Source organism: Nansenia antarctica (genome assembly GCF_963989245.1).
Source record: "Nansenia antarctica genome assembly, chromosome: 15".
Classification (NCBI taxonomy): Eukaryota; Metazoa; Chordata; class Actinopteri; order Argentiniformes; family Microstomatidae; genus Nansenia; species Nansenia antarctica.
Window position 1 is genome coordinate 10,829,056 of NC_137685.1, and position 24,742 is coordinate 10,853,797.

General features: G+C 45.2%; 2 protein-coding genes across 2 annotated transcripts in view; both read right to left on the reverse strand.

The window, feature by feature from the left end:
* Positions 1 to 13,288, reverse strand: part of atg7 (ATG7 autophagy related 7 homolog) — a gene marked incomplete at its 5' end in the record, with an annotated part of 63,622 nt that extends 50,334 nt beyond the window's left edge. Inside the window, 10 exons of the mRNA XM_080545650.1 lie at positions 512 to 656; positions 2,973 to 3,063; positions 4,626 to 4,747; positions 5,205 to 5,293; positions 5,913 to 6,059; positions 9,932 to 10,048; positions 10,140 to 10,217; positions 10,390 to 10,507; positions 12,763 to 12,817; positions 13,123 to 13,288. Of these exons, the coding sequence (XP_080401776.1) occupies positions 512 to 656; positions 2,973 to 3,063; positions 4,626 to 4,747; positions 5,205 to 5,293; positions 5,913 to 6,059; positions 9,932 to 10,048; positions 10,140 to 10,217; positions 10,390 to 10,507; positions 12,763 to 12,817; positions 13,123 to 13,288 (1,128 nt within the window). The remainder of the gene's footprint in view (positions 1 to 511; positions 657 to 2,972; positions 3,064 to 4,625; positions 4,748 to 5,204; positions 5,294 to 5,912; positions 6,060 to 9,931; positions 10,049 to 10,139; positions 10,218 to 10,389; positions 10,508 to 12,762; positions 12,818 to 13,122) is intronic.
* Positions 13,289 to 18,653: 5,365 nt separating this feature from the next.
* Positions 18,654 to 20,288, reverse strand: hrh1 (histamine receptor H1; the record flags this gene model as incomplete). The annotated part of the gene is made up of 1 exon (XM_080545972.1): positions 18,654 to 20,288. The coding sequence occupies one exon, from the start codon at positions 20,286 to 20,288 to the stop codon at positions 18,654 to 18,656; it is 1,635 nt and encodes a 544-aa protein (XP_080402098.1).
* Between the last annotated feature and the right edge of the window lie 4,454 nt (positions 20,289 to 24,742).

Below are 24,742 nucleotides of genomic sequence, written 5' to 3' on the forward strand. Positions count from 1 at the left end.
GCCCCAAGTCCCTACGCCCTAGCCCATACCCCCTACCTCCAAGCCCATAGCCCCTATGCACTACTCCCTAGCCCTAGCCCCAGGACTTTGGTCCACACAAGACATTCTCCTCATCTCCGGGGCCCTCCCTGGTCCTCCCTGGTCCTGCCTGCTCCTCCCTGCTCCTCCCTGGTCATCCCTGGTCCTCCCTGGTCCTCCCTGGTCATCCCTGGTCCTCCCTGGTCCTCCCCATCCCTCCCTGGTCCTCCCTGGTCCTCCCTGGTCCCTGCCTGGTCCTCCCTGGCCCTCCCTGGTCCCTCCCTGGTCCTCCCTGACCCTCCCTGACCCTCCCTGGTCCTCCCTGGTCCTCCCTGACCCTCCCTGGTCCTCCCTGTCCCTCCCTGGTCCCTCCCTGGTCCTCCCTGTCCCTCCCTGGTCCCTCCCTGGTCCTCCCTGGTCCTCCCTGGTCCTCCCTGGTCCTCCCTAGTCCCTCCCTGGTCCTCCCTGGCCCCTGGTCCTCCCTGGTCCTCACCATGAGGGTCCTGGCCACGTTGCAGCCCAGGGTCCCAGCCCCCAGCAGCAGACACCTGGTGGACGTCACCTTGTCCAGGTCCAGAGACGGCACCAGTCTCCAACGCATCAGCTTCAGGTTCAGGTCCACAGACGACTCCGCAAGTCTGACACACAGAGACGACAACATACAGTATTACACATGAGTCTGACACACACACACACACACACACACACACACACACACACACAGTACATATGAGTCTGACACACAGACACACACACATTGCCCTCCACAATTATTTGCACCGCTGAAAAAAATATTCATAAAAAAATTTTATTAATAAAAAATCTCCTTTTGGTGAATTAGCTTAATGTCACAATGAAAAGAATTAGAAACATCCCACTTAAAAAATATTCTGAGAAAAAATAAATCTGTCATCAACAATTATTTGTAGTAAAACCATGTACTAGAATAGAAATTGTTATGAACAAAATTTATTTTTATAGTTGACTTTTTTTTAAGTTGATCAAAGTGGAACTTTCAAGCAGTAATCCATGACTGATCCCCACTGTTAAGTACGGTGAAGGTTCTGTGATGTGGTCCTGTTTTTCCTCCAAAGGCCCTGGGAACCTTGTTAGGGTACATGGCATCATGAACTCCAGGAAATACCAGGATATTTTAAATCTGAATCTGGCTGCCTCTGCCAGGAAACTAAAACTGCGTGGTCATTGGATCTTCCAGCAGGACAATGATCCAAAACATGCATTCAAATCAACACAAAAATGGTTCACTGAACACAAAACCAAAAGCCATGGCCATCTCAGTCCCCTGAGCTAAAGTAAGTAGCCTTGATGTACAAGTACACCCTCTGGACATGACGCTGGTATGTCGCAGGGCCTTACCCCCGATCCAACCCTTAATGCTGAATGCCAAGCAGCGAGGCATCGGGTACCATTTTTATAGTCTTTGGTATGACTTGGCCGGGGATCGAACTCACGACCTCCCAATATCAGGGCGGACACTCTAACCGCAAGGCCACTGAGCTGACCCCTGAGCTAAACCCCATTGAAAACCTGTGAGCTGAGCGTGAGCGAGAGAGTGCACAAGAGAGGACCTAGGACCCTGGGTGATCTGGAGAGATTGTGTAAAGAGGAATGGTGTCAGATTCCTCGCTCTGTATTCTCCAACCTTATTAGATGTTACAGGAGAAGACTCAGTGCTGTTTCATTGGCCATGGGAGGTAATTGTGGCACTCAAGGTCTTTTTTCTCTGAATAAAATATTCTATTAATTCATCCGCTCTTCAATTAAAGGTTGGATATTTCTCTTTTTTTAAGTGTGACATTAAGCTAATTCACCAAAAGGTGTATTTTGTATAACTGTTTTTACTATTGTGGAGGGCACTGTACATACAGCAGACATCAGTCTGACACACACACACACACACACACACACACACACACACACACACACACACACACACACAGGTGATGCACCGTATGTGACAGTCACAGTCGAACTCATTAAACCGCCAAAGGAGTCTGAAACACTCAATCACCTAGAGTGCCAAGAGTTTTATGTGGTGTTTACCTAGCAACAACACTTTGATTGGCTACAAAATGAAGCGTCATCATTCATGCATTTTTGGTGAATAAAGTCACCCGTGGTACTCGTGCGACTTAAGGGAAAGCGATTCAAAGTTTGTCATTGCACAGAGCACAACTAAATGCATTTATGCTCTAGAGGGGGGCATTTAGGCAATGGGGTCACAGGCATTGAAGGTGACCCCCGGAGCAATTAGGGGTTCAGTGCCTTGCTCGGGGACAAACTGCTGCGAGCTGCTGACTTTGCGATCATTAGGCGACAGCTCTACCGGCGGAGCCACAGCCGCCCCTCTGGCCCTCCGGACTAAAAAAGCTCAATCTTAAGTGTGATTTAGTCCAGAACTTGGCTTCTCCTGTCGCCAGGCAACTGGCCCAGAATGTTAAGACGGTACTTAATGTTGTCAGGAAACATTTTTAGAGCTTTTAAGAGCTGGATTTATCCACTGCAAGAGGGAGGAGGTGGAGCTACAGAGGAGAGACAGAGGAACAGAGGCAGAGATACAGAGAGACAGAGACAGAGACAGAGGGACAGAGGGACAGACAGATACAGAGAGAGAGAGAGAGAGAGAGAGAGAGAGAGAGAGAGACAGAGAGACAGATACAGAGAGAGACAGAGACAGAGGGGTAGTGAGACAGCGAGAGACATATACAAAGAGACGGAGAGACAGATACAGAGAGAGACAGAGACAGAGGGACAGAGACAGAGAGAGAGACACAGAGACACAGAGACACAGAGACACAGAGAGGCAAAGAGACAGAGATGGACAGACAGACAGAGACAAAGAGACACAGAGGCGAAGAGACAGAGATGGACAAACAGACAGACAGACAGAGATAAAGAAACAGACAGACAGACAGAGAGAGAGGGTCCAGTACCTTTTTGGGTCCATACATTCACTGAGGTTGACCATCCTGGGCCCCATGGACCCCTTTGGGTTCTTCTCCCAGCCCACAGTCTTAGGACACTCTGGAAAAGCAAAACATCGAATATATACATAATACATACTGATCACATACTGTATATACATTATACATACTGATCACATATATACATAATACATACTGATCACATATATACATAATACATCCTGATCACATATATACATAATACATACTGATCACATATATACATAATATAAGGAGTTGGTGGTGGATTTTAGGAGGAAGAGAAGGACCCCAGACCCCATCACCATCAAGGGGGTGGAAGTCGAGAGGGTGGACTCCTACAGGTACCTGGGAGTACAAATTAATAACAAACTGGACTGGACTGACAACACCGAGGCACTTCTCAGGAAAGGGCAGAGCAGACTGTTTTTCCTGAGAAGGCTGAGGTCTTTCGGTGTCTGCAACAAGCTGCTGCAAATGTTTCATCAGTCGGTGGTTGCCAGCGTTCTGTTCTTCGCCGTGGCCTGCTGGGGTGGAAACATCTGTGCCAGGGATGCTGCGAAGCTAAACAAACTGGTGAAGAAGGCCAGCTCTGTGGTGGGGACCGGGCTGGACAGCCTAGAGGTGGTGGCAGAACAGAGGATGGGGAAAAAACTGGCGGCCATGCTGGCCAATCCCTCCCACCCGATGTACTGCGAGCTGGCGGGGATGAGGAGCAAGTTCAGCCACAGATTTGTTCTCCCCCGTCAAAGTACAAAAAGATTTGGACAGTCCTTTGTTCCAGCTGCACTCCGACTCTACAACCAGGCCCTGCAGGGTGGGGGAGACCTGGAGCTGGAACTTTGGAACTTGGAACTTTTTACTTATTGAGCCTGCACTGTTTTATGTATTTTATTGAATGTTTTCTGTTTTCTGTATTGAATGTTTTCTGCCCTAACTGAGCTGTTTGACAACAAAATGTCCCCATTGGGGACAATAAAGGTTTTCAATCAATCAATCAATACATCCTGATCACATATATACATAATACATACTGATCACATATATACATAATACATCCTGATCACATACACTCTGAACCGGGACAGCTGGTGGAGGTAGAACTCATTGTAATGCATGGAACCGAATGAGGAACGCTATCAAACACACAACGCCATTTCTCCTTCCTTTCCGTGCATCACAATGAGATTTCTTCCTCCACCAGCCTTCCGTGACAGACGATCTTGCGTCTGAATCTTCACTGACATCATCGACAACACAGCTGGCTAAAAAAGACTCTCGATTTCACATTCAATCATCTTTAATACCCCATACAGATCAAGAAAGACCATGACATTTTAGCCTGTGTTCTAAACAGGGTCATGGTTGAGGAGGATAACGATGTGATGCGTTAGAAACAGCCACGGAGGAAACGACGTAGGAGGTGAGCTAATCATCCAGCCAGGAAAAAGAGAACAGAGCCCCCCCCCCTCCTACCGCCCACCAACAGCAAAGACCTTCACAGCTGCCGGTCACTGGCTGCTCTTTTATTAACATTTAAATTGCTTTCATCCCCCTTCATCCCTCTCTCTCCTCTCATCCCTCTCTTTCCTCTCTCTGGGGGGGGAGAATGGGGAGGTTAGTTGAGGGCGGGGGGGGGGTTACCTGAGTTGACAGACAGCTGTGGTAGTTTGACCTGGAGGAAGATGCTGTGATTGACGGACCGAGACCCCTGAAGAGTGCTGTCTCTGTAGCAGAGGACCTCCACCACGTCCAGCGTCGCACCCCTGATACGCACGCACACACATGCACGCACGCGCACGCACATGCACACACACACACACAAACACACACACACACACACACACATCAAGGCAGAGACAGTTTTACTGTTATTATCCAAGAGATGTATGCGTCAGATTAGTTTTTACAATATAAACAAGTGACAGTGTGAAGTTATTCAAGACAGTGTTCAGAATGCCAGTCACCAACTTGTGAGTTTAGAATGATAAGGTTCTATCTCCGTTTAGGGTAGTTCAGAGATATTGAGCGTCAACGTTTTTACATTCCATTACGGTATGTTTTGAGATAGAAGAATTTAGGGTTAGGGTTAGAGATAGAACCTTGTAATTCTAACGTCACGAACTGCTATGCTGTACAGTAAGTGTCTTTCATTACTACAACGTGTGAAACTAGAGCAGCTTTAACTGGAACACCCCAGAGATGTGGATCTATATACCGTACCATCGGCTGGCGATGAGGACCAGCAGATTCCTCAGAGGCCAGCCGGGATGTTGGGATAGGGTGCAAGGGTCGTAGACGCCCACGGTTACCTGTGAAACCCCACACACACACACACACACACACACAGACACAGACACAGACACACACACACAATCTGGGTGATCAGAGTCAGGCTGGAGGATGTTAAATCTTACCTACTGTAGGCTATATAAGGTCCCAAATGTCTATTGGTGTATCTTTATTGAATTGTATCTATTTTATTTTAGCCCATTATTCAATTGTCACTTTATTTTGTTGTTGTTGTTGTTTTGTGGTCTGGGCTGCTGCAACGCCTGCATTTCCCCTCAGGGATCAATAAAGCACCTATCTATTTATCTATCTATCCGGTGTGCTTGGCTGGAAACTGCAAACATTACTGTGTGAATTTGGGCGATGCCTGCGGAAGTTGAGAGGAGAGCGGAATAAACATTTCCTTGGTAACAGATGGTTTCATATAGCTGGATTATACTGTTTCTGCTAGCAGCACATGGTATTTGTGTGTGTGTGTGTGTGTGTGTTTATATCTCTGCATTTGTGTATGTATGTGTGTGTGTGTGTCTGTCTGTCTGTCTGTCTCTGTGTCTGTGTGTCTGTGTGTGTGAGTTAATAACTCTGCATGTGTGTGTGTGTGTGTGTGTGTGTGTGTGTGTGTGTGCGTGTGTGCGTTACCTTCTTCAGATCAGTGAAGAAGGTGTCCCAGTCGGCCAGCGGAGCCACCTCTACAGCGTCCTCTGTGTACTTAACCAGGAAGTAGGGGACCGCTGTGGTCTCAGTCCGAGAGCAGAGGCCGTCGTAGGCTCCCTGGAGGGCAGTGATCTGGAAGGGAAGGGCCAACAGGGTTCAACACACTCAAAACAAGACCTTCCCTGGTCCAACTTCACATGTAGCTGCTCTGTTAGCGTGACACCCCTGTAGGGAAGCTTCAAGTTTTTATTTTTTATTTTTTATTTTAAAGTGCATTTTCATCAAGGTCACAACACACATAAACATCACATAAAAACCCAACACATTAATAAACCACAAAACATAAATAGAGGCTTGTGGGTACACAATAACCTCAACATGAATAGGGAAAAGCAGTGGGGAGTGGGGAGTTGCTAATGGCAACCAGCAGCTAATGGCAGCTCTGAAAAGGTTGTGGGGAGCTTGGTGGCACTCAATGTATTCGGAAAGGTCTGTATCTTTCTACCTCAGCAGCGTGTGTGCGTGGCGGAGAGCACACGCACGCGGTGTCCGTACCGTGGCATCCCTCTCCCCGTCACGCACGCGCCGGGGGGCGGCAGGACCTTGGAGAGTACCCACAAGCCCCTAGGCAGGGCCGGCAGAGAGAGAGAGTGCTATCCGCTCACACAGCTGTCCTGCACCTGAACGTTTGAACCGGGTTGATAATAACGGGTGTCCTTTTATGTGAAGGACCAGTGTGTCGAGAGGGAGGGAGGGACGGACTACCCCTACCCCAGAACCATAGGGCCGGTGCCAGATCCAGCCGAGATAGTCACCGGCGCTGCCATATGAACAGTAATAGAATAACGGTTATCCTGGGGCGCTTGGGTGGCGTGGCGGGTTGGGCGCTGACTATGTAACCACAGGGTCCCCGGTTCGATTCCGGCCGGGGACATGTCCTGCATGTCATCCCTCCTCTCTCTCTCTCTCACCCATCCTTCCTGTCTAAATCTTCACTGTAACTGTCAATAAGAATGAAAAATATGAGTGGGACTGCCCCACTCAGAAAAAATAACTTAAAAAAAGAAAGAGAAAAGAATAACGGCTATCCTGATGTAACAGACCGGCAACCCCGAGCCGGACCCAACGGACCAGAGCGTAAATTCCCCTGGTCACAGTGAGAGTGGTACCACGATACAGACAGCGGTTCTGCTGTGGCAATGCTACTGCCAGCCCTATATTTGTACATTGAGTTTGCCTTTGATAACGGACAATATGTTTTATTTCACTTCATTATAAATGGTTCTGGGTTCAGTCTCTGCTGTCATCCATCCTCAATGAGCGGGTCCAAAAGTGAAACGGTTATAACCAGAAAGCAGTCACGTTGTTTTTGTTTACCCTCGTTCAGAGCGAGAGAGAGAGAGGGGGGGAGAGAGAGAGAGAGAAGTCACCGGAAAAAATACTGCCCTTCACCTGCTATTCTTTTAACTTATTAACATAATATAATTATAGCCTACGTAGGGTTTCCTAATATAGTATAATAGTACCTATACAGCTTTTCATTTGAAACAGATGGCGGAAGTTTTGAGTAAAAAAAGTATAGACATTGAAACTAGTGTACGTTGCCGGTATGATGTCGATATGACTATCAACAGATCATTTTCACACGCGCGTCACGCAAGACTCCGACTCTCTCGATGGTGTGGTGCTGCAGGCTGTGTGGCTGCTCTAACCTGTTAACATGGGCGCCCAAATGAAACACACACGCGTTGCTGAGGCAGAGGTAACCAGTGTGTCCCGGTCGTAAGCCTCGCTCCAATGCCGCTCACATCACAAGCACAGGGCGTGATCCAACCAAAACATTGTGCAGATATTCCAATCAATCCTGCATGGAAATGTGTTTAGGCAATAACAGGATGAAGCCAGGCTAACCCTCCTATCACTGCCTGCCAAGCTAGTGTCCTTCCACTGTCTTTCATTACTGAGGAAATGGTCCGTGCTCTCATCACTTTTAAACAAATATGGCAAATACTGGACAAGATTACAAGATTAGCGGCCGGGTTTCACAGATAAGACTTAAACCTAGTCCTACACGATAAAGTGATTTTCCATTGCAAAAGTGATTTATTCCTGGACTAGGCTGAAGCCTTGTCTAGATGTTGTCAAATTTGAGCAAAAAACTTTTTTTCTGTGAGCTGTTTTGGTGTGGAGCGGGAGGGAGGATGTGGTCTGCTTCAAACTATCAACATACTATCTACTGGAACTGTGTTGACATGTACAACAGATGAAGAGAACACACACCCAAATCAAGGTGCTGACTAACGTTACTAACGTAAACGTAACTCAAAGCTTAATGAAAATGAACATCAAACACTTTTTCACCACTTGAATCACTGCCGACATGCAACAACTGAGGGGCTTTTTACCAGGTTCACGGTAACGGCAGGGCTAGTGAACACGTTGTTGATACATATTTACACCAATAAGTCAATAAAAAGCTGTCTGGGATTTTCCAAAGGGTGCCTTTACGAGTAATTTGATAATCATTCAACCTCAGGTTCACCTCTTAATCGATGTTCAAGACTCCTCCTGACTCTGTAGAGGGATTCTGGTGGTGTTAGCGTTGATTTCAATGTGTATAACTATTTGCCGTTGAATGAGCCTGACGGACATCCTAAAGAACTCACACCCTCACCATTTGTCAAGTCCTTTGTGCCTAAGGAAATCGCACCGTGTTATGTTTATAAAGCTCTCACTGGCATAGCACCAGAATATTTGAAAGACCTTTTGCAGGCCAATAGAGCTCTCAGGTCTTCTGACGCTGGTTTTCTCTGCGTACCACATGTACAAAAGAAGAGATTTGGTGAGGCTGCATTTTCATTTTATGCACCCAAATTGTGGAATGCACTGCCAGTTTACATTAGGGATGCAACCTCAGCAAATATGTTCACGTCAAGACTAAAAACCCATCTTTTTAATATTGCCTTTAAATGACTAAATAATTAAATTAAGATTATAAAAACCCATCCTTTTAATATTGCATTTAAATGACAAAATAATTAAATTAAGATTATATAATGATTAAAGCACTTTGAGCTGCAACGTTTGCAGGAAAAGCGCTATACAAATAAAGTTATTCTTATTATTATTATTCTTATTATTATTCTTATTATTATTATTATTATTATTATTATTATTAACTTGAGGGCATGGTGAAATAGCATTTTGGGTATTGTTAATGGAATCTAGGATCCGATATGATCGATTGTCTGTCACACAGGGATGAGCAAAGCATTGTTAATCATTATTAACCATGAAACGTCTTTTGGAGTCAGATATGACGTAATGTTAACTGGTCTCTGTTAGTCAAGTGACCACTTTTATGAGTTTGTTTGATCATGTCCATGACTGTTAGAAATAATCATAGGGAATAAATGCATGTCTTATGTTTGACCCGTCATCTATTCTTCAGTGTAGTCGGGGGGTTCAGGGGGTAGTGGTGGTCTAGTGGATAGTGAGTTGGACTTGTGATCAGAAGGTTGTGAGTTCAAATCCTGCCTGAAACCACACCACTACTAGTGTGCCCTTGAGTAAGGCACTTAGCCCTCAGTTACTCCAGGGGGAATGTCCCTGTAATTCGTAATTGTAAGTCGCTTTGGATTAAAAGCGTCTGCTAAATGGCAAAATTAAAATTAAAATTAATTAATTAAGTGTTTTACTTTCATATTCTATAACTCTATAACTCACTTTTATCAGTGTTGCCTTTACACACTTTATCAGTGTTGTAAACCGAATACACTCCAGAACTTTCCCAGAAAAGGGAAATATATTCTGTGTAAAGTGACTCAACAGATGCTAACCAGAAATCTTAGAACAGGGTTATAGTAAAGTAGAAGCGCAGGGTCCAAAAGGTCAGTTGACACTGTACACAGTTGTGACAGCATGGTGTTATGTCTTACAGTTTGTATGGTGTGATGTGCTACATACAGTTGGTGTCATCTCAGGTGAGTGTTACTATCGTGTACCTGCTTGGGAGAGAAGACTTTGTCTATCGTGGCGGAAGGCTGCAGGAGTTTGATCCCTTCAGAGAAGCACAGAGCAGGGAAGCAGAACCAGTAGTAGAAATTATATTTCTTCAAATCCTGAAAGAGAAAGGAAAATATCAGAGTGCAGAAGACCATACCTTGATGCAATACAGGTAATAAAGAACAGATGAGTAAGTCAGTTACGTACGGCGAAAGTCACCAAAATGAATCTGCAGAGGACAGATGGGTCCTTTAAAGCGTCGCCCGACTGTATTGCGTCCCATATCTGTGAACAGACCGGAGATGCAGCACAGGCCCAGCTGAATCAATACGACATCAAGTATATTAAAACGAATCATAGGCTCAGAAAATAATAATAGCATCAGAAATTAAGTTAAAGCAATTTTGATTTATGTTTCCCTCAGAGATTAAAAAAAACAAACATTGAGTGTCCTTACTTCCTTGGCCTGCTTCTCCATCAGAGCCTTCTTGTCTAAGGTTTTGAAGGCGTCTAGCGTGTTGGTGTTGTACAGGGTCCCCCCCGCCGGGGTGCATCGTGCCGGGGTGGGGCCGTCGCTGAGAAATGGAGGGAGAATGTACGTTACACTGTCATCTCAGAGAGAGAAACATTACCACTGAGAGAGAGAGAGAGAGACATTATCGTGATCGCGTCAGGAACCCTGGGATTTAGAGAGAAGACCATAGAGAAAGTGGTCCCCACAAAACAGTCCAAGTGTTCCCAAACCGGAAGCCATGGGTTAACAGTGATGTTTAGACAGTGCTAACCGTAAGAATGACAGCATTCAAATCAGGAGACATATTGGAAATTAAAACTGCCCGCAATGACCTTATCAAAGCAGCCGAAAGGGATTACGGCAAAGAAATAAGAGTCACAGCTAAGCGGCAATAACCCACGCGGCATGTGGAGGAAGGTTCTACACGCAATCTCCAACTTCAAAGAGAGCCCCAGCTGCACCACCATCACCTCTGACTCTCTACCAGACGAATTGAACAGCTTCTACCCACGCTTTGAACTGAACCTACACAATCCTCCCAGAGAGAGCCAACACCGCAGACGACACAGCAAGCACTCCGACCGTTGCCGAGGAACACGTGTGTCACAGGCTGGACTCTAACTGTTTTGTGTTTGTGTGATGTGACTTAGTTCGCTATGAATTATCTCTTATGTAGTGTGTAGATTGCTACCTTTTTCTATTTTGCTGTGTGAGTTACAGTGATATATTTCCTTATTGTGTGGTTTGTTGCGATTTAGGGCTGGGACGACGCGTCGACATAGTCGACGTAATCGACTACGTCAATACGTCGACTTGCGTAATGTGCGTCGGTGCGTCGCAAATAAACAACATGGCTGCGACCAGTGGAAACATGGAGGAGGCTACTAGCTAATGTTACACAAGCAATGTAGCTCACCACAGTTTGTATGTCTTGTCTTCTGGTGTTAGTAACGTTAGCTATGTAGATGTAGACTTCTAAATGGCCAGGGTTTTTCCTGCATAGAGAATTATGAGGCGGCCGCCTCCAGCTCTCGACAAACTGACGGTCGTATTTTCTACAAGCGCTTATGTCATTTCTAACTGCAATTGCGGCACTGCGCCGACGTGGTGGCGGGGGCGCTGTTTCGCAAATAAGTTAGCTTTCGTGTTTGCTAGCGAAACAGCTGATAGTTGATGTTGACTGCTCAAGGAGAATACATATTTGAAAGTACAGAATGCCTAAGAGCCTTATATTGCATTATATTACATTATATTTTGAATGGTCATCTGGTGCCTGAATATTGTGTTTTCCTTTACATAAATAATGACATTTCCACCATAAATTGATGCAGAAAGGGCACAAATTGGTGCATATCAATTCACCAGAATGCAAGAAATTAAGTATTTGATGTTTAAGGACCCCCAGACAGCCCTGCTTCATGGGCCCCCCCGATGTCAAACACCACTGGTACCACCTCCGCCTCATTTTGAGCCAGGAAAAACCCTGATGGCCATGTTGGCATTCAAGTTGGCTAAACATAGCAGTGAGTCTGCCCTGTGTCTGGGGCTGTTTGACAGAGGCAGTTACAGTAGTAGTAGTAGTAGTAGTAGTAGTAGTAGTAGCAGGTCGCCGAATTAAAGGTGTGTGTGTTTAATTGCGGGCCCACAGACAGCCCCCATACATCAGCTGATCATTTAAAGGGGCGGCCGTCTGAGTAATGTGCATGTCACACACTGCTTTGTTTTATAAGAGCAGCAGCTATTACCCAGAGTGCTTTATAAAGACACTGTTAAACAGAGAGAGACAATACAGACATTATTTTGGGGGAAATTAAGTGATACATTAATCGAACAGTAAAAAAAAGAATCGTTAGACTAATCGTTAAATTAGTCATTAGAGTAACCGACTAATCGGAAAAATAATCGTTAGATTAATCGTTAGAAAAATAGTCGTTTGGGACAGCCCTATTGCGATTATGTCAGTGCTGTTTTTCTTGCGATGATTTGATTATCGTTGATAGCTGTGCTTCTTCACCCCGCTCTACTATGGCCGTATGAACTCTGAGCGACAGTATGATCGACCTATGGGAGGCGTGGGCGCTGGCCAGCCAGACCTATGGGAGTGTGCTGGGGGTTTGACAACAACGCGATACCCAGATATAGGTGGCATTGCCGGACAACAACTCACCCACCTGACACGTTGATTCACTCACCCACCAAAGACATTACCACTCAGAGAGAGAGAGAGAGAGAGAGAGAGAGAGAGAGAGAGAGAGAGAGAGAGAGAGAGAGAGACATTAGCACTGAGAGAGAGAGAGAGAGAAAGAATATGCTTACGCCTCAAATGCACTAAACTCCAGAGTCATGCGGGTAGGGAGGCCAACCGGGTCACCTGTCACAAAGTCAATGTTTCAATTACAAGCATGAACAGACACATACTGTACATTCAAACTAGGCTACAGGGGACAACATTTGAAAACACTAAACAATGTCCTATAAACTAGCATCCTCATTTAACTTTGGAAAGCTGTTATGAAAATGCTAAATTACGTATGTAGTTTAGTTGCATCCTCCCTCAAGCCAAAAGGTAGTCGATCTAGTCAAAAATCTACCTTACACAACACTAAACAGTGGAGACATCACACAAGGCTCCTAAATCATATTGTTGTTGTTGTTTTTATTGTTGGACAAACTCACCATTGTAGTAATAACCTTTGATATTTTTTGCGCTTTCGTCAAGCCTATAGTCATTGAGTTTCTTTTGAGTGAGCTGGTGCCAAAATCCTGCTTCTAAGGCACTGCAGAAGGGGGCAAACTGCAGCTTTTGATCTGCGCTGCCATTGTCAACTGACTCAGAAGCCATCAAGACTTCAAGTCCTCTTCTCTTTGATACAATCTAGGAGAGAAACAGCCAGTCAGTCAGTCACCTCTGGGAGGCACAGCATCACACAGCGGTTGTGATCAAAACAGGAGGACATCAACAATAAGCCTGTTCTCTGATTTCTACCTCCACCAGCCTCCCCTGGTGTGTGAGTGTGAGTGTGAGTGTGAGTGTGAGTGTGAGTGTGAGTGTGTGTGTGTGTGTGTGTGTGTGTGTGTGTGTGTGTGTGTGTGTGGTCATTTGAGAATGTAGTAGCCACTAGCTAGCTCACTGCTGGTGATTTGATTGAATGTCAGACTTGACTTATCAGGAAGGGAGGTGCCCACCAACTCTTACACAATAGGGCTCTTAGAGTCAAATCATCATGTGATGTGACTCCATAACCTAAAGCATTAGACAGCTTGAAAGTTTGCCTTTTGACATGTAGCTATGATCATACTAGCCATGTATCTAATCATACTAAATGTATCATTAACCACATGATAATAAATGGTACAATTCACAACTATTAGCCATGAATGATGATTAGCCATAGTAAGCTAGCTAGTTGTAATTACTAGCCTCTCTAAAAGCACAACACTGACACAAAGCACGTCTGTATCTCGTATGAGCCACTGAGCCACCACGTGTGCAGCCTAAATACGATTTGGGTGAACATTATGGCGAAGTTGGTTTACGACACGTTTAGTTTAATGGTATTACCAATTGTCACACTTACCACAACAACCTTTACTTCCGTGTTCAGATCATGTGACCCCAGCGTTGTGACACGTGGGTTGTGAGTGACGTCGCCTTTCAGAGCAGCCTGGGTACTGGAGCTGTCAGCAAACTGGGGGGGTATTCCATCAACGTCGCTAAAGGAAAATCCTGGCTTATTTTTGATAACTTCTCGCGAGACTTATCAGAATATGCCTGGATATTGTTAGGAACTCTCGCGAGACGATTTGTCAGACTAAACCTGGATTTTCTTTTGGCGATGTTGATGGAATACCCCCCCTGGTGCTGCTTCCAACTTTGCTTTGCTTTCTATCTACGCTACCGAATTAGGCGTGTAAATGTTCGTCTATTAACGTCTATCTTTGAAAAAATTAATAATAATTATAATAATACAGAGACAACCTAAAGAGCTATTCGCCTGCAACTACAATAGTAGCCAACCTGACCAGTTCAGTTGCTATATCTGGGTAGCTAGCTACATAGCTAATACAATAATATTATGGGGCCTCCACCATAGAATAGAACACGAAAAACCAGAATAAAAACATGAAACCACAAATAACGAGGCACGAAAACACTGACAAGAACCTGTACGCACCACTCCTCATCTCTCAACAGAACTGAGCTAGTTTGCTGAGGTCTAAACGGCTAGCTAACCCTGCTAGCTCAAACTACCTTAAGTCTCCTAATAAAGGCGCACTGCCACTTATGTCTAGGATGAATTTAGACCTGCTACAACTTACATGCCTACTAACTTCTACCTTCCAGTTCCATGAACTCTACTGCATCTGGACACGACAAAAGCTGCACTATACTTGACTACTATACAGCTTTATGGGATAGTTTAGCCAAATGGCATGTAGATATTCATGTTGGGTCACATTCCACTCGCTTCATGTCATTGGTTGGAGTTGGAACCAACAAGCCAGGCAGTGCACTGACCCAACATGCTTGCTTGCTTATGTGTTTGCTGTCTCCTATGGAGCTATTTTAGTGCCTCCAGACATTGAATTTGTATTTGACAGATCTGAATTGTATTCGACAGATTGAATTGTATTCAATTCAGTTTTCATTATTTTCATTCAGTTTTCAAATTCAGTTTCTCTAAATACAATTCGTTTTTTCTCAAAATACTATTCAGTTCTCTAAATACAATTCAGTTTTACTCAAAATACAATTCAGTTCTCTAAATACAATTCAGTTCTCAAAATACAATTCCGTTTTTCTCAAAATACGAGTTCAGTTTTAGAGGCACTCATCCGGGGACTCTGGGGTAGGTAGAATAATAGAGCACCGATTCTAACTCCCATCCGAATTCATAAGAGAAACGCATCCGGGTACTTTTCTCTCCCGTCATGTCCACGCCCCTTTTTGGGTGATAGAAGAGTAGAAGTTTGACTGGCGGTCAATGGAAATTTCTGGTCTTTGCTACTTTAATCCGATAAAATAAGAAAACCGTAGTGCTTTTTACATATTAGGAGCCCAAATCCGATGGCCAGTTAGGCAAACTATTATATAGTGTCGTTGCCGATCAATGGTCGGCGTCGTTATATAGAGAAAATTAATGAAATAGGGGTTGATTCATCAGATCAGTCATACGTCATCTCCCTGTCATCAGGGATGTGTAGTTCTTCATTTGATTTGCCGTGTAAATCCCCAGATGAGAGTGTTACATTCGTTTTCTTAAGATAGGATCATGATTAAATCTGTTCAATGGGCATTTGCCTACTGTTAATCAGTGCCTACTGTTAATCAGTAGCCTGTATGGTGTATATGAAGATGTTATAGCTAGCTAGCTACGATTTATCATGAAAATAATGAACAGCAAGCTAGATCCAAAACTAGGGCAGGTGGAGGAGGGCAAGTGTCACATTGGACAGACTACCAAACAGAAAAATAAAGTATCTTTATAATCTTAACTCAGGGCTCTCAAGTCTGAGACACAAGCATTTCAACCCATTCACACGCTCACACACCGCGTGTGTCTTACGCCCAATGGGTGACAATTGAGATCCCTGATCTTAACGACAGCAAAAGTGATGGATGTCAGAAATACATTACCTGGAGATTCAATAAGGTACTTTTATATGACAGGATATGGGTTAGGGTTATATGACACCTGTAGCGAGATCATTTATTGAATAGAACAATCAAACTTGGCGACGTACAAAAATAATCCATAAGCGATCTAAACCAGAAAAATAACAATCAATGCGTAGCCTATAGAATATGCGTATAATGTGGTCAACAAAAATACATCGCTCCCCTCTCTCTCCACTACCGCCATGCAAGATGCGCAGGTGCTTAAAAAAATTACCTTGCAATATCACCCCCCATAACCATATGACTTCTCAATACGGTGATCAAGGCAATAAACAAACAATCAAAGTAAACTCACAATAAACCCATTAGCCTGTTATACTAAATACCCCCCTACAACACCTCAGGCAGACTGAAAGGACACACATTGCCTATTTCATTACTTTTCTCCATATAACGACATCGGATGGGAGGGATGGGAGTTAGAATCGGTGCTCTATTATTCTACCTAGCCCAGAGTCCCCAGATGAGTGCCTCTAAAACTGAACTCGTATTTTGAGAAAAACTGTATTTTGAGAACTGAATTTGAAAACTGAATGAAAATAATGAAAACTGAATTGAATACAATTCAATCTGTCGAATACAATTCAGTTTGTGCTCGGATTCAATTCAATCTGTCAAATACAATTCAGATCTGTGAAATACAATTCAATTTGTGCTCATATTCAATTCAATCTGTCAAATACAATTCAATTTCTGCTGGCACTAAAATAGCTCCATACTCTCCAAGCATCACACTTTCTGGGTCTCCAAGTTTTGCATTGCGTGCTATGAGTTGAGTAACAAATCTGTAGGATTTCCACCCTATTCACAAGAAGATAATATTTATACTAGAGTGCATCATTAAGTCACAGCAACTTATTATACATAATCCCACCACAGCCCAGGCATACGAAGTAGATTGTTTGTTAGCTATAATGAGGAGATCAAGGAATGTGTTGATGATACAAACTGGCAATGAGAGTGCTAATTAACGTTCATACAGTTTCACTGTTGTTCATTCCCAACATTAAAAAACAAACAAGATCAAATTCCTTGCAAATATGGTAATTAAAATATGCTAAAAGGATGCTTCATCAAGGATAAACAATGAATTGTTTTCCTCTATGTGAGATGTGGCAGTGACTAGTCTAGTCTACAATCCCTCTCAAACGAGCCTAGGCATTATTTTATGAGATGTAACATTTTGTATACATATTTGTGTTACACCAGTTGCATAAAAGGGCCGATGCATAACAAACCACACCATTTCGGACACATTTATTTAAAAAATACAAATACAAATTACAGACACTGACCAAAGACAACCAAAAAATGCTTATCACACCACAGCTTGTGAAACCTCTTTACTATAAAGCCTTACGAGAACCATACGTAGTCCATGTAAACAGAGCTGAGATGCTCTGCAGAGTTGTTGGCATCAGTTGATGTAATTCATCATAAGTGCTTTCTGTTCTATTTGAGTGACAGCGTTCTGTGTAAGTGCATTTGGAATGAGTGTGTCAGTAGCAAAATATGGAAGGGGCCATGAGCAATGTGCAATGTATGTATTGTATTAGGCTTGCTGTATATAGCATGTATGTGGTGTCTATAGCATGATAGGTAAGGAGATCAGCAATTGGAATGCATAATGTAGTACAACTGATTGCAGTATGTAGATGATGGATATGCAATGTATAGTAGCTATTGTCATGCAGTACAGTGTACAGTACAGTGTAAATAAAAATAAAAAATGCATTATGACTGCCAATGGCCCCTCACCCTAGCATAGATTACTTTTTATTATGACGACTGATGGATAGATTGCTTACTTAGACAAATGTAGTTGTTGTAAGTCACTTTGGATACATTTAGTGTCTGCTAAATTGGCAAAAAAATTAATATAAATGTACTGTACACCAAGACCGTTTTCAATTATGTTGGAAATAGCTGAACTTATCGTGTCTTACTTTAGCTTCTTGGAATGAGGTAAAGATTCTGTTGGTTTTGTCAAGGCAGTTATTAGTTTGCAGATACAGATATTTACTCTGTGTGAGCAAACGTCGCATGATTAGGGTGAGAACATGCTGTTGAACACTTCTTGTTGTGAAAAGTCAAACTGTTATGAAAGTCAAATAGATTCAGTAGCCAGGATAAACTAACCATCAATCTTTAGAAACGGAGAAACTGACAAGCAAAAACTTTAGCACATTACATCATTCAACAGTGAAATCTTTTGAGTATGACAGAGTACAAAAATATTTACTATAGGCTAAAAATAAATATGCATAATATTTACAGTTGTACAAAGTGAAGATAGCGTTAGGGCAGTCACTTAAGCATACCTAAGTTAAAGGAGCACAATAAAAACTCATGCTACTGTCAGGGGAGGCTGACGGAGGCAGAAATCGGAGGACAGGCTCATTTTAATACATGGAACGGAATGAGGAATGGTATTAAACACTACCATTCCAAATTCTGTTCTGTGCATTCCAATGAGCCCAGAGTCAGAGTTCTACCTCCACCAGTCTCCCCTGGCTACTGTTCACCATTATGACTGAATGTGGAGTATAGTCTTGAAAACCCTTTTGAAGTTCTCATTGCAGAGTGGGTATATGAACGGGTTGAGTGTTGAGTTGAGGTACCCCAGCCATATGGTGAACATATGAAGGTCGTGATGGACACACTCGTTGCAGAAGGCCATGACCATGAAGGCTATGAAGTAGGGGATCCAACACATCATGAACACTGCTATGATGAAGCCCAGCTGCTTGGCCGCCTTGTGTTCCTTATGAACCTGCAGGCTCCGGATACGCTGCCGTGATTGGTACACAAAGTTCTGCCAGCTCTTTTTCAGGGTGAGACCATTCGCTCTGTCTAGTTCAGTCCCCGCCTCCTCGGGCCACGGCGAGGCGAGGGATTGGTTGAAATCGTTGTCGTACAACATGGTGGTGTATCTCTGGACATCAGACATTTGGGTTATCTCACAGACGCCGACGGCGACGGAGTTTGGCACGGCGTTGCTGCAGTCTCTCACTGACACGAACATCTTTGGCACGTTGTTTTCCTCAGCGTGTAGGAAGCCCAGGGGCAGTGAGGACAGCTTTAGAGGGGTCTCTGACTCTTCTTCAGAGGGAGACCTCTTCTTTTTGTCTCTAAGATTTTGTGTTATCTTAAGAAACGAGGTCTGATGAGAGTTTAAAGTTGTGTTATTTTCAGATCTGGGTCCTTCGTCCGTTCTTTCATCCTCATTCCCATCCCTAAAGTAGTCCTGCTGCTCTAGAATGAACTGATCTAACAAACGGACGTTTCTAAAATACTCTGACGACGCATCCACATTGTCCTTCTTTGCAGACTTGGCATGACTGTTTGGAGTCTGGGCCTTTTGCTCTATCCCATTCGAGGGGAAAGAGTCAGATGGGTTGAAGATTCTCTCTCTCTCTCTGAAGTGCCGTCTCACCACCCTGTATACTTGCCAGTAGAACCACAGCATCAGTATAGAGGGGACGTAGAAGTTGAACACGGCCGTTAAAGCCTTAAACCAGGTGACGAACCGGAAATCGGTGTCACACTTACTCTCCGTCTCTGGTTTTAGTTCCACGTGAGCGAACGACCTCCAGCCCAGAATCGGGACGATCCACATCACGGACAGAAGCCACGCTCCCGAGATCATGACGGTGGCCCGGCCTCTGGTCCGGTACTTCAGGTATTTCAGCGGCTGCCTCACGGAGCGGTACCGGTCCAGACACAGGATGAACAGGCTGAAGATGGACGCCGTGCTGGCCACGTAGTCCATGATCAGCCAGAACTGGCACGCGATGCGACCGAGTCTCCACTCTTGCTCCAGGAGGTACACGATGTTGAGAGGCATCACGGTGGCTCCCACCATCAGGTCGGCCGCGGACAGGCTGACGATGTAGAGATTCCCCACGGTGTGTAACGTCCTCTCCTTCTTCACGGCATAGAGCACCAGGATGTTCATGACCACGGTCAGGAGGGACAGAGACCCCAGGAACACGCCCAGCAGGATGTTGTTGATGTGACCCTGGAAGGAGACGGTGGAGTTGGACCGTTCTTCTGTCACGTTGGCGTCGTACAACACGCTTCTCCACGTGGCGTTGAAATGACTGTCTGTGAACCCGCCCGATTCTTGACCGTCGATGGACGCTTCAGATGTAGACTCCATCATTGTAGTCCACATGTCCCTCACATGATGTCATAATTGTTGAAAACAGCACAGGAAAAGTCATTTGCCATGTTGCCTTAGTGTAAGTCAGCTCTGAGCCAATATCCCAGACTGCCAAAACCTAGAAAATCAAAAGAAAGTGTGTTAATAATTTGGTCCAAAAGCATAACATGGGTTGGACACTCAAATGATTAATGAGAGATGACCAATAAGTAAAAGCATCTATCTGCCACTAAGTATCTAAGTAAGTAAGTACATTTTATTTATAAAGCACCGTTCGAAACAAAGTTACAAAGTGCTGTACAGTGGACATCACATAAAAACAATCAGGTAAAAACGAGTTAACACAAGGCACATAAGGGCATAAGAGCAACAACACAACAAGAGATAAAACAAAACAATGACCTATAGAAGTGGGTCAGGTGAAAATGTCATGGAATAAAGCACAAACAAAACAGGTGTTTTTTTTCTTAGTAAGTTCTTAAAACAATTAACAGATTGAGCATTCTTTATCGACACTGGGAGGGCGTTCCACAGTGTGGGAGCCACTACTACAAAAGCTCGGTCACCCTTGGTTCTGAGGTTGGTCGAGGGTATGACCAGAAGGCCCTTGTCCAAGGACCTGAGAGATCTCACATTGGGCTTTGCCTGTAATAATTCCGAGATATAGAGAGGGGCCAGCCCGTGTAATGCCTTATAAGTTATTAAAAGGATTTTAAAATCAAATCTGGATTTAACGGGTAGCCAGTGAAGAGCGGCCAAAACCGGGGTTATATGAGCTCTGCGATGTGTGTTAGTGAGAATTCTGGCAGCTGTATTTTGAATGAATGAATGGTCTTTATTGTCATTGATATAGTACAGGTACCAAACAACGAAATTTGGTAGGGGGGGCTCCCCTGGTGCTAGGAAAGAAAAAAAACTAAAAAACAAGAAGGGAAAGGAGCTGGTTTACATAAATAAAGGCTATGTACACTATCCACTATACTATACAAATAAAACACTGTGCTGTACTCTATGCTATGCTATACCTATTCTAACATTTCCTATTCTCTGCAACCTTATGTACCCTAGGGTTGTCATATGCCTATTGCACATAGTGTTATTGCACATTCATTTAAAGTATCGCAGTTTGCAGGCTTGAAATGTACACATTTGTGCCTCAGCACTACACCTGATTTCAATCCAGCAGCTGCCATCAATCCGTCCAGACTGTCCAGGGCCCAGAACCTAGGTCTTTGCTGTGTTCAGGGCCTGAATGGCCCTGGGGTAGAAGCTGAGCTTCAGTCTGTTTGTCCTTGCGAACATGGTCCTGAACCGCCTGTTCAAGGGCAGCCGAACAAAGTGTTCGTACCCAGGGTGGGATGGGTCTCTGGAGATCTTGGAGGCCTTCCTGAGGCAGCGTGTGTTGTACAGCTCTTCCAGAGAGGGGAGGGGGGCGCCGGTGATCTTCTGGGCCGTTCTCACGACTCTCTGTAGCGCATTCCTCTCTGCGGCTGTGCAGCTGGAGAACCAGTTGCAGATGCAGTAGGTGAGGATGCTCTCCACTGCGCAGCGGTAGAAGGTCACCAGCATCTCCTGTCCGATGTGGTCTTTCCTGAGGACGCTCAGGAAGTATAGCCGCTGTTGTGCCCTCTTGATGATGGCTGCCGTGTTGTTCTTCCAGGTCAGGTCATCCCGCATGTGCATCCCCAGTAATCGGAGGGTTGAGACTCTCTCCACGCTCCCTCCGTCGATGAGCAGGGGCTGGACCTCAGATTTTTTCCTCCTGAAGTCCACGATGATTTCCTGGGTCTTTGACTGGTTCAGCAGCAGGTTGTTAACCTTGCACAGCTTGCTCAGCTGCTCTACCTCATCCCTGTACGCCGCCTCGTCCCCCCCCGAGATGCAGCCCACCACGGTGGTGTCGTCTGCAAACTTTACGATGGAGTTGCTGGGGTGGACGGGGGTGAAGTCGTAGGTGTAGAGGTTGTAGAGGATGGGGCTTAGCACGCAGCCCTGGGGGGACCCAGTGCTGAGTCTGAGGGCTGTGGAGGTGTGGGAGCCTTGATCCATGGACATATAGAGTGTGATAGTCCCAGGTCTAGTAGTTTGGTCACTAGCCTGTCTGGAAGGATGGTGTTGAAGGCAGAGCTGAAGTCCACAAAGAGCAGTCTCGCGTAGCTGTTTCCCCTCTCCAGGTGGGATAGAGTGGAGTGGAGAGTCGTCGCGATGGCGTCCTCTGTGGACCTGTGGGCTCTGTAGGCGAACTGGTATGGATCCAGGTTGGGCGGGAGCGAGGCGTGTGACTATGTGGGCCCGGACTAGTTTCTCGAAGCACTTCATGATGATTGGCGTGAGTGCCACCGGGTATTCGTTTAGGCAGCTCACCGTGCTTTTCTTCGGGACTGGGATGATAGTTGAGGTTTTCAGGCAGGGTGGGATGGTGGCCTGGGACAGGGACTGGTTGAAGATGTTGGTGAAAACCCCGGCCAGCTGGTCGGCGCAGACCCTCAGCACCCGTCCCAGGAAGCCATCCGGCCCTGAGGCTTTCCTGGGGTCCACCGCCTTCAGCACGCGTCTCACTTCATGCTCTGTGAGGGTGAGGCTGCTGAGAGCTGGAGAGAGTGGTGTTTGTGTTGTGGTTACCTCCGTTCGCCCCTCGTCGAACCGGGTGTAGAAGGAGTTCAGCTTTTCCGCCAGCAGGGGGTCGTCCTCCGCGGCTGTGAGCCTGTTGGCTCTGAAGTTTGTCATGTGCTGAACCCCCTGCCACACCCGCCTGGAGTCGTTGCTCAGGAAGCATTCCTCAATCTTCTCTCTGTGGTCTGCCTTGGCCTCCCGGATGCCGTGCTTTAGGTTAGCCCTGGTGGTGCTGTACAGCAGTGTGCCCTTCCCTGCGAAGGCGTTGTCCCTCTCCTTGATCAGTTTTTGGACCTTCCCAGTCATCCATGGCTTCGTGTTGGGGTAGACCCGGACCCGTTTGTCCACGGTGGCTGAGTTGGTGCAGTTCACTATGTGGTTCAGAACCGACGACGTGAACTGTTCCAGGTCCTCATGCTCATATTCCTTCCATGAGGTGTCATTTAGGCAGATCTGCAGTGGAGCGGACCCTGCTGGCCAGGTTCTGACAGTCTTAGTGGTGATGGGAGCACTTTTCCTCATGGGAGTGTAGGCTGGGATCAGGAGGATTGACACATGGTCAGACATGCCTAGATGCCTTTGTACTAATTGTAGTCGGTTAATAGAAGAGCGGCTGAGGATAGAGTAGAGTCCGTTACAGTAGTCTAGACGTCTAGATCTAAGTGCCCTTGGTGCCTAACAAAGCATTGACAAAACGCATTGACATTTTACAGATACTTCCAGCCTGCTGATCCTTTCAAACACACTCGATTCAAGTAGTAGTTTCTCACTTTGAATGAGAATGCCAGTGAGCTACCATTGTGAATCCTCAACCACAATTCAAAGAGAGAAATAAACAACCGGTTACAGTGCAGCCAAGAGGAAGCTGGTAGAGTATGCATTTCATTGTGCAATTGACATCCTGTATCCTGTGCATAAGATCAATGCACTTTGGCCTGACTTGACCTGTTAAAACCTGTTGCTACTGTGTCATCTATAACAGGAATTAAAGGGGCAATCTGGGATTCTAACAATAACAAAGCAGTCTCTTTTTTTTTGTAAACACCTGAGGGATGGAGCAGGAGAAATGTAACCACTCTCAAATTCATAGACAGAGCTGTGGAACGATGAAAGAGATCCTGAGATCAAAATGGTGGTTTTAACCATTTTTTGGAAAGCTACAGTATACAGTCTTTGTTTACAACTAGTAAACAAGTTCATAATGTGGGTTCTGGGGTTAGACCATACTTTGCATTTCATTTTGCATTCATTTAAAACTCCAACATTGGATGTACTGTACTGTACCAGTCCCAGATTGCTCATAGCCGTATGGGGGATTGATATTTTAGAGAAGTGTATTGAAATAGACCTGGCCTGTTGCTATGGAGCAGTCTCTGCTGTGTTAGAGTGGCGGCTGTGGCGCAGGTGGTAGAGCTGCTGTCTAATGATCACAAGGTTAGCAGATCGGCGGTCCGAGCCCCGTCTGGCCACATGTCGAAGTGTCCTCGGGCAAGACACTGAACCCCAAATTGCTCCCAGAGAGCAGGCTGGCATGGTAGCTTGCCGCCATTGGTGGGTGAATGAGAGGCTGTTGTAAAGCGCTTAAGTGCAGTCCATTTACTGTATTAGGCAGACATAAACACCTCCTTTATCAAGAGGTTTCACATCACTAAATGGAATTGTTTTTCTCCATTGTTCGATCTGTAAAGCACACCAGAGAGTGAATATTGGCTTAAATGTTGAATTATATAAATATAAATGGCTACAGTCTGCAGCGTATGCTATGCTACTATCTGCAGCTTATGCTATGCTACAGTCTGTGGCTTATGGCCTTTGTCTTGCCCTTTCACTGACCCCAC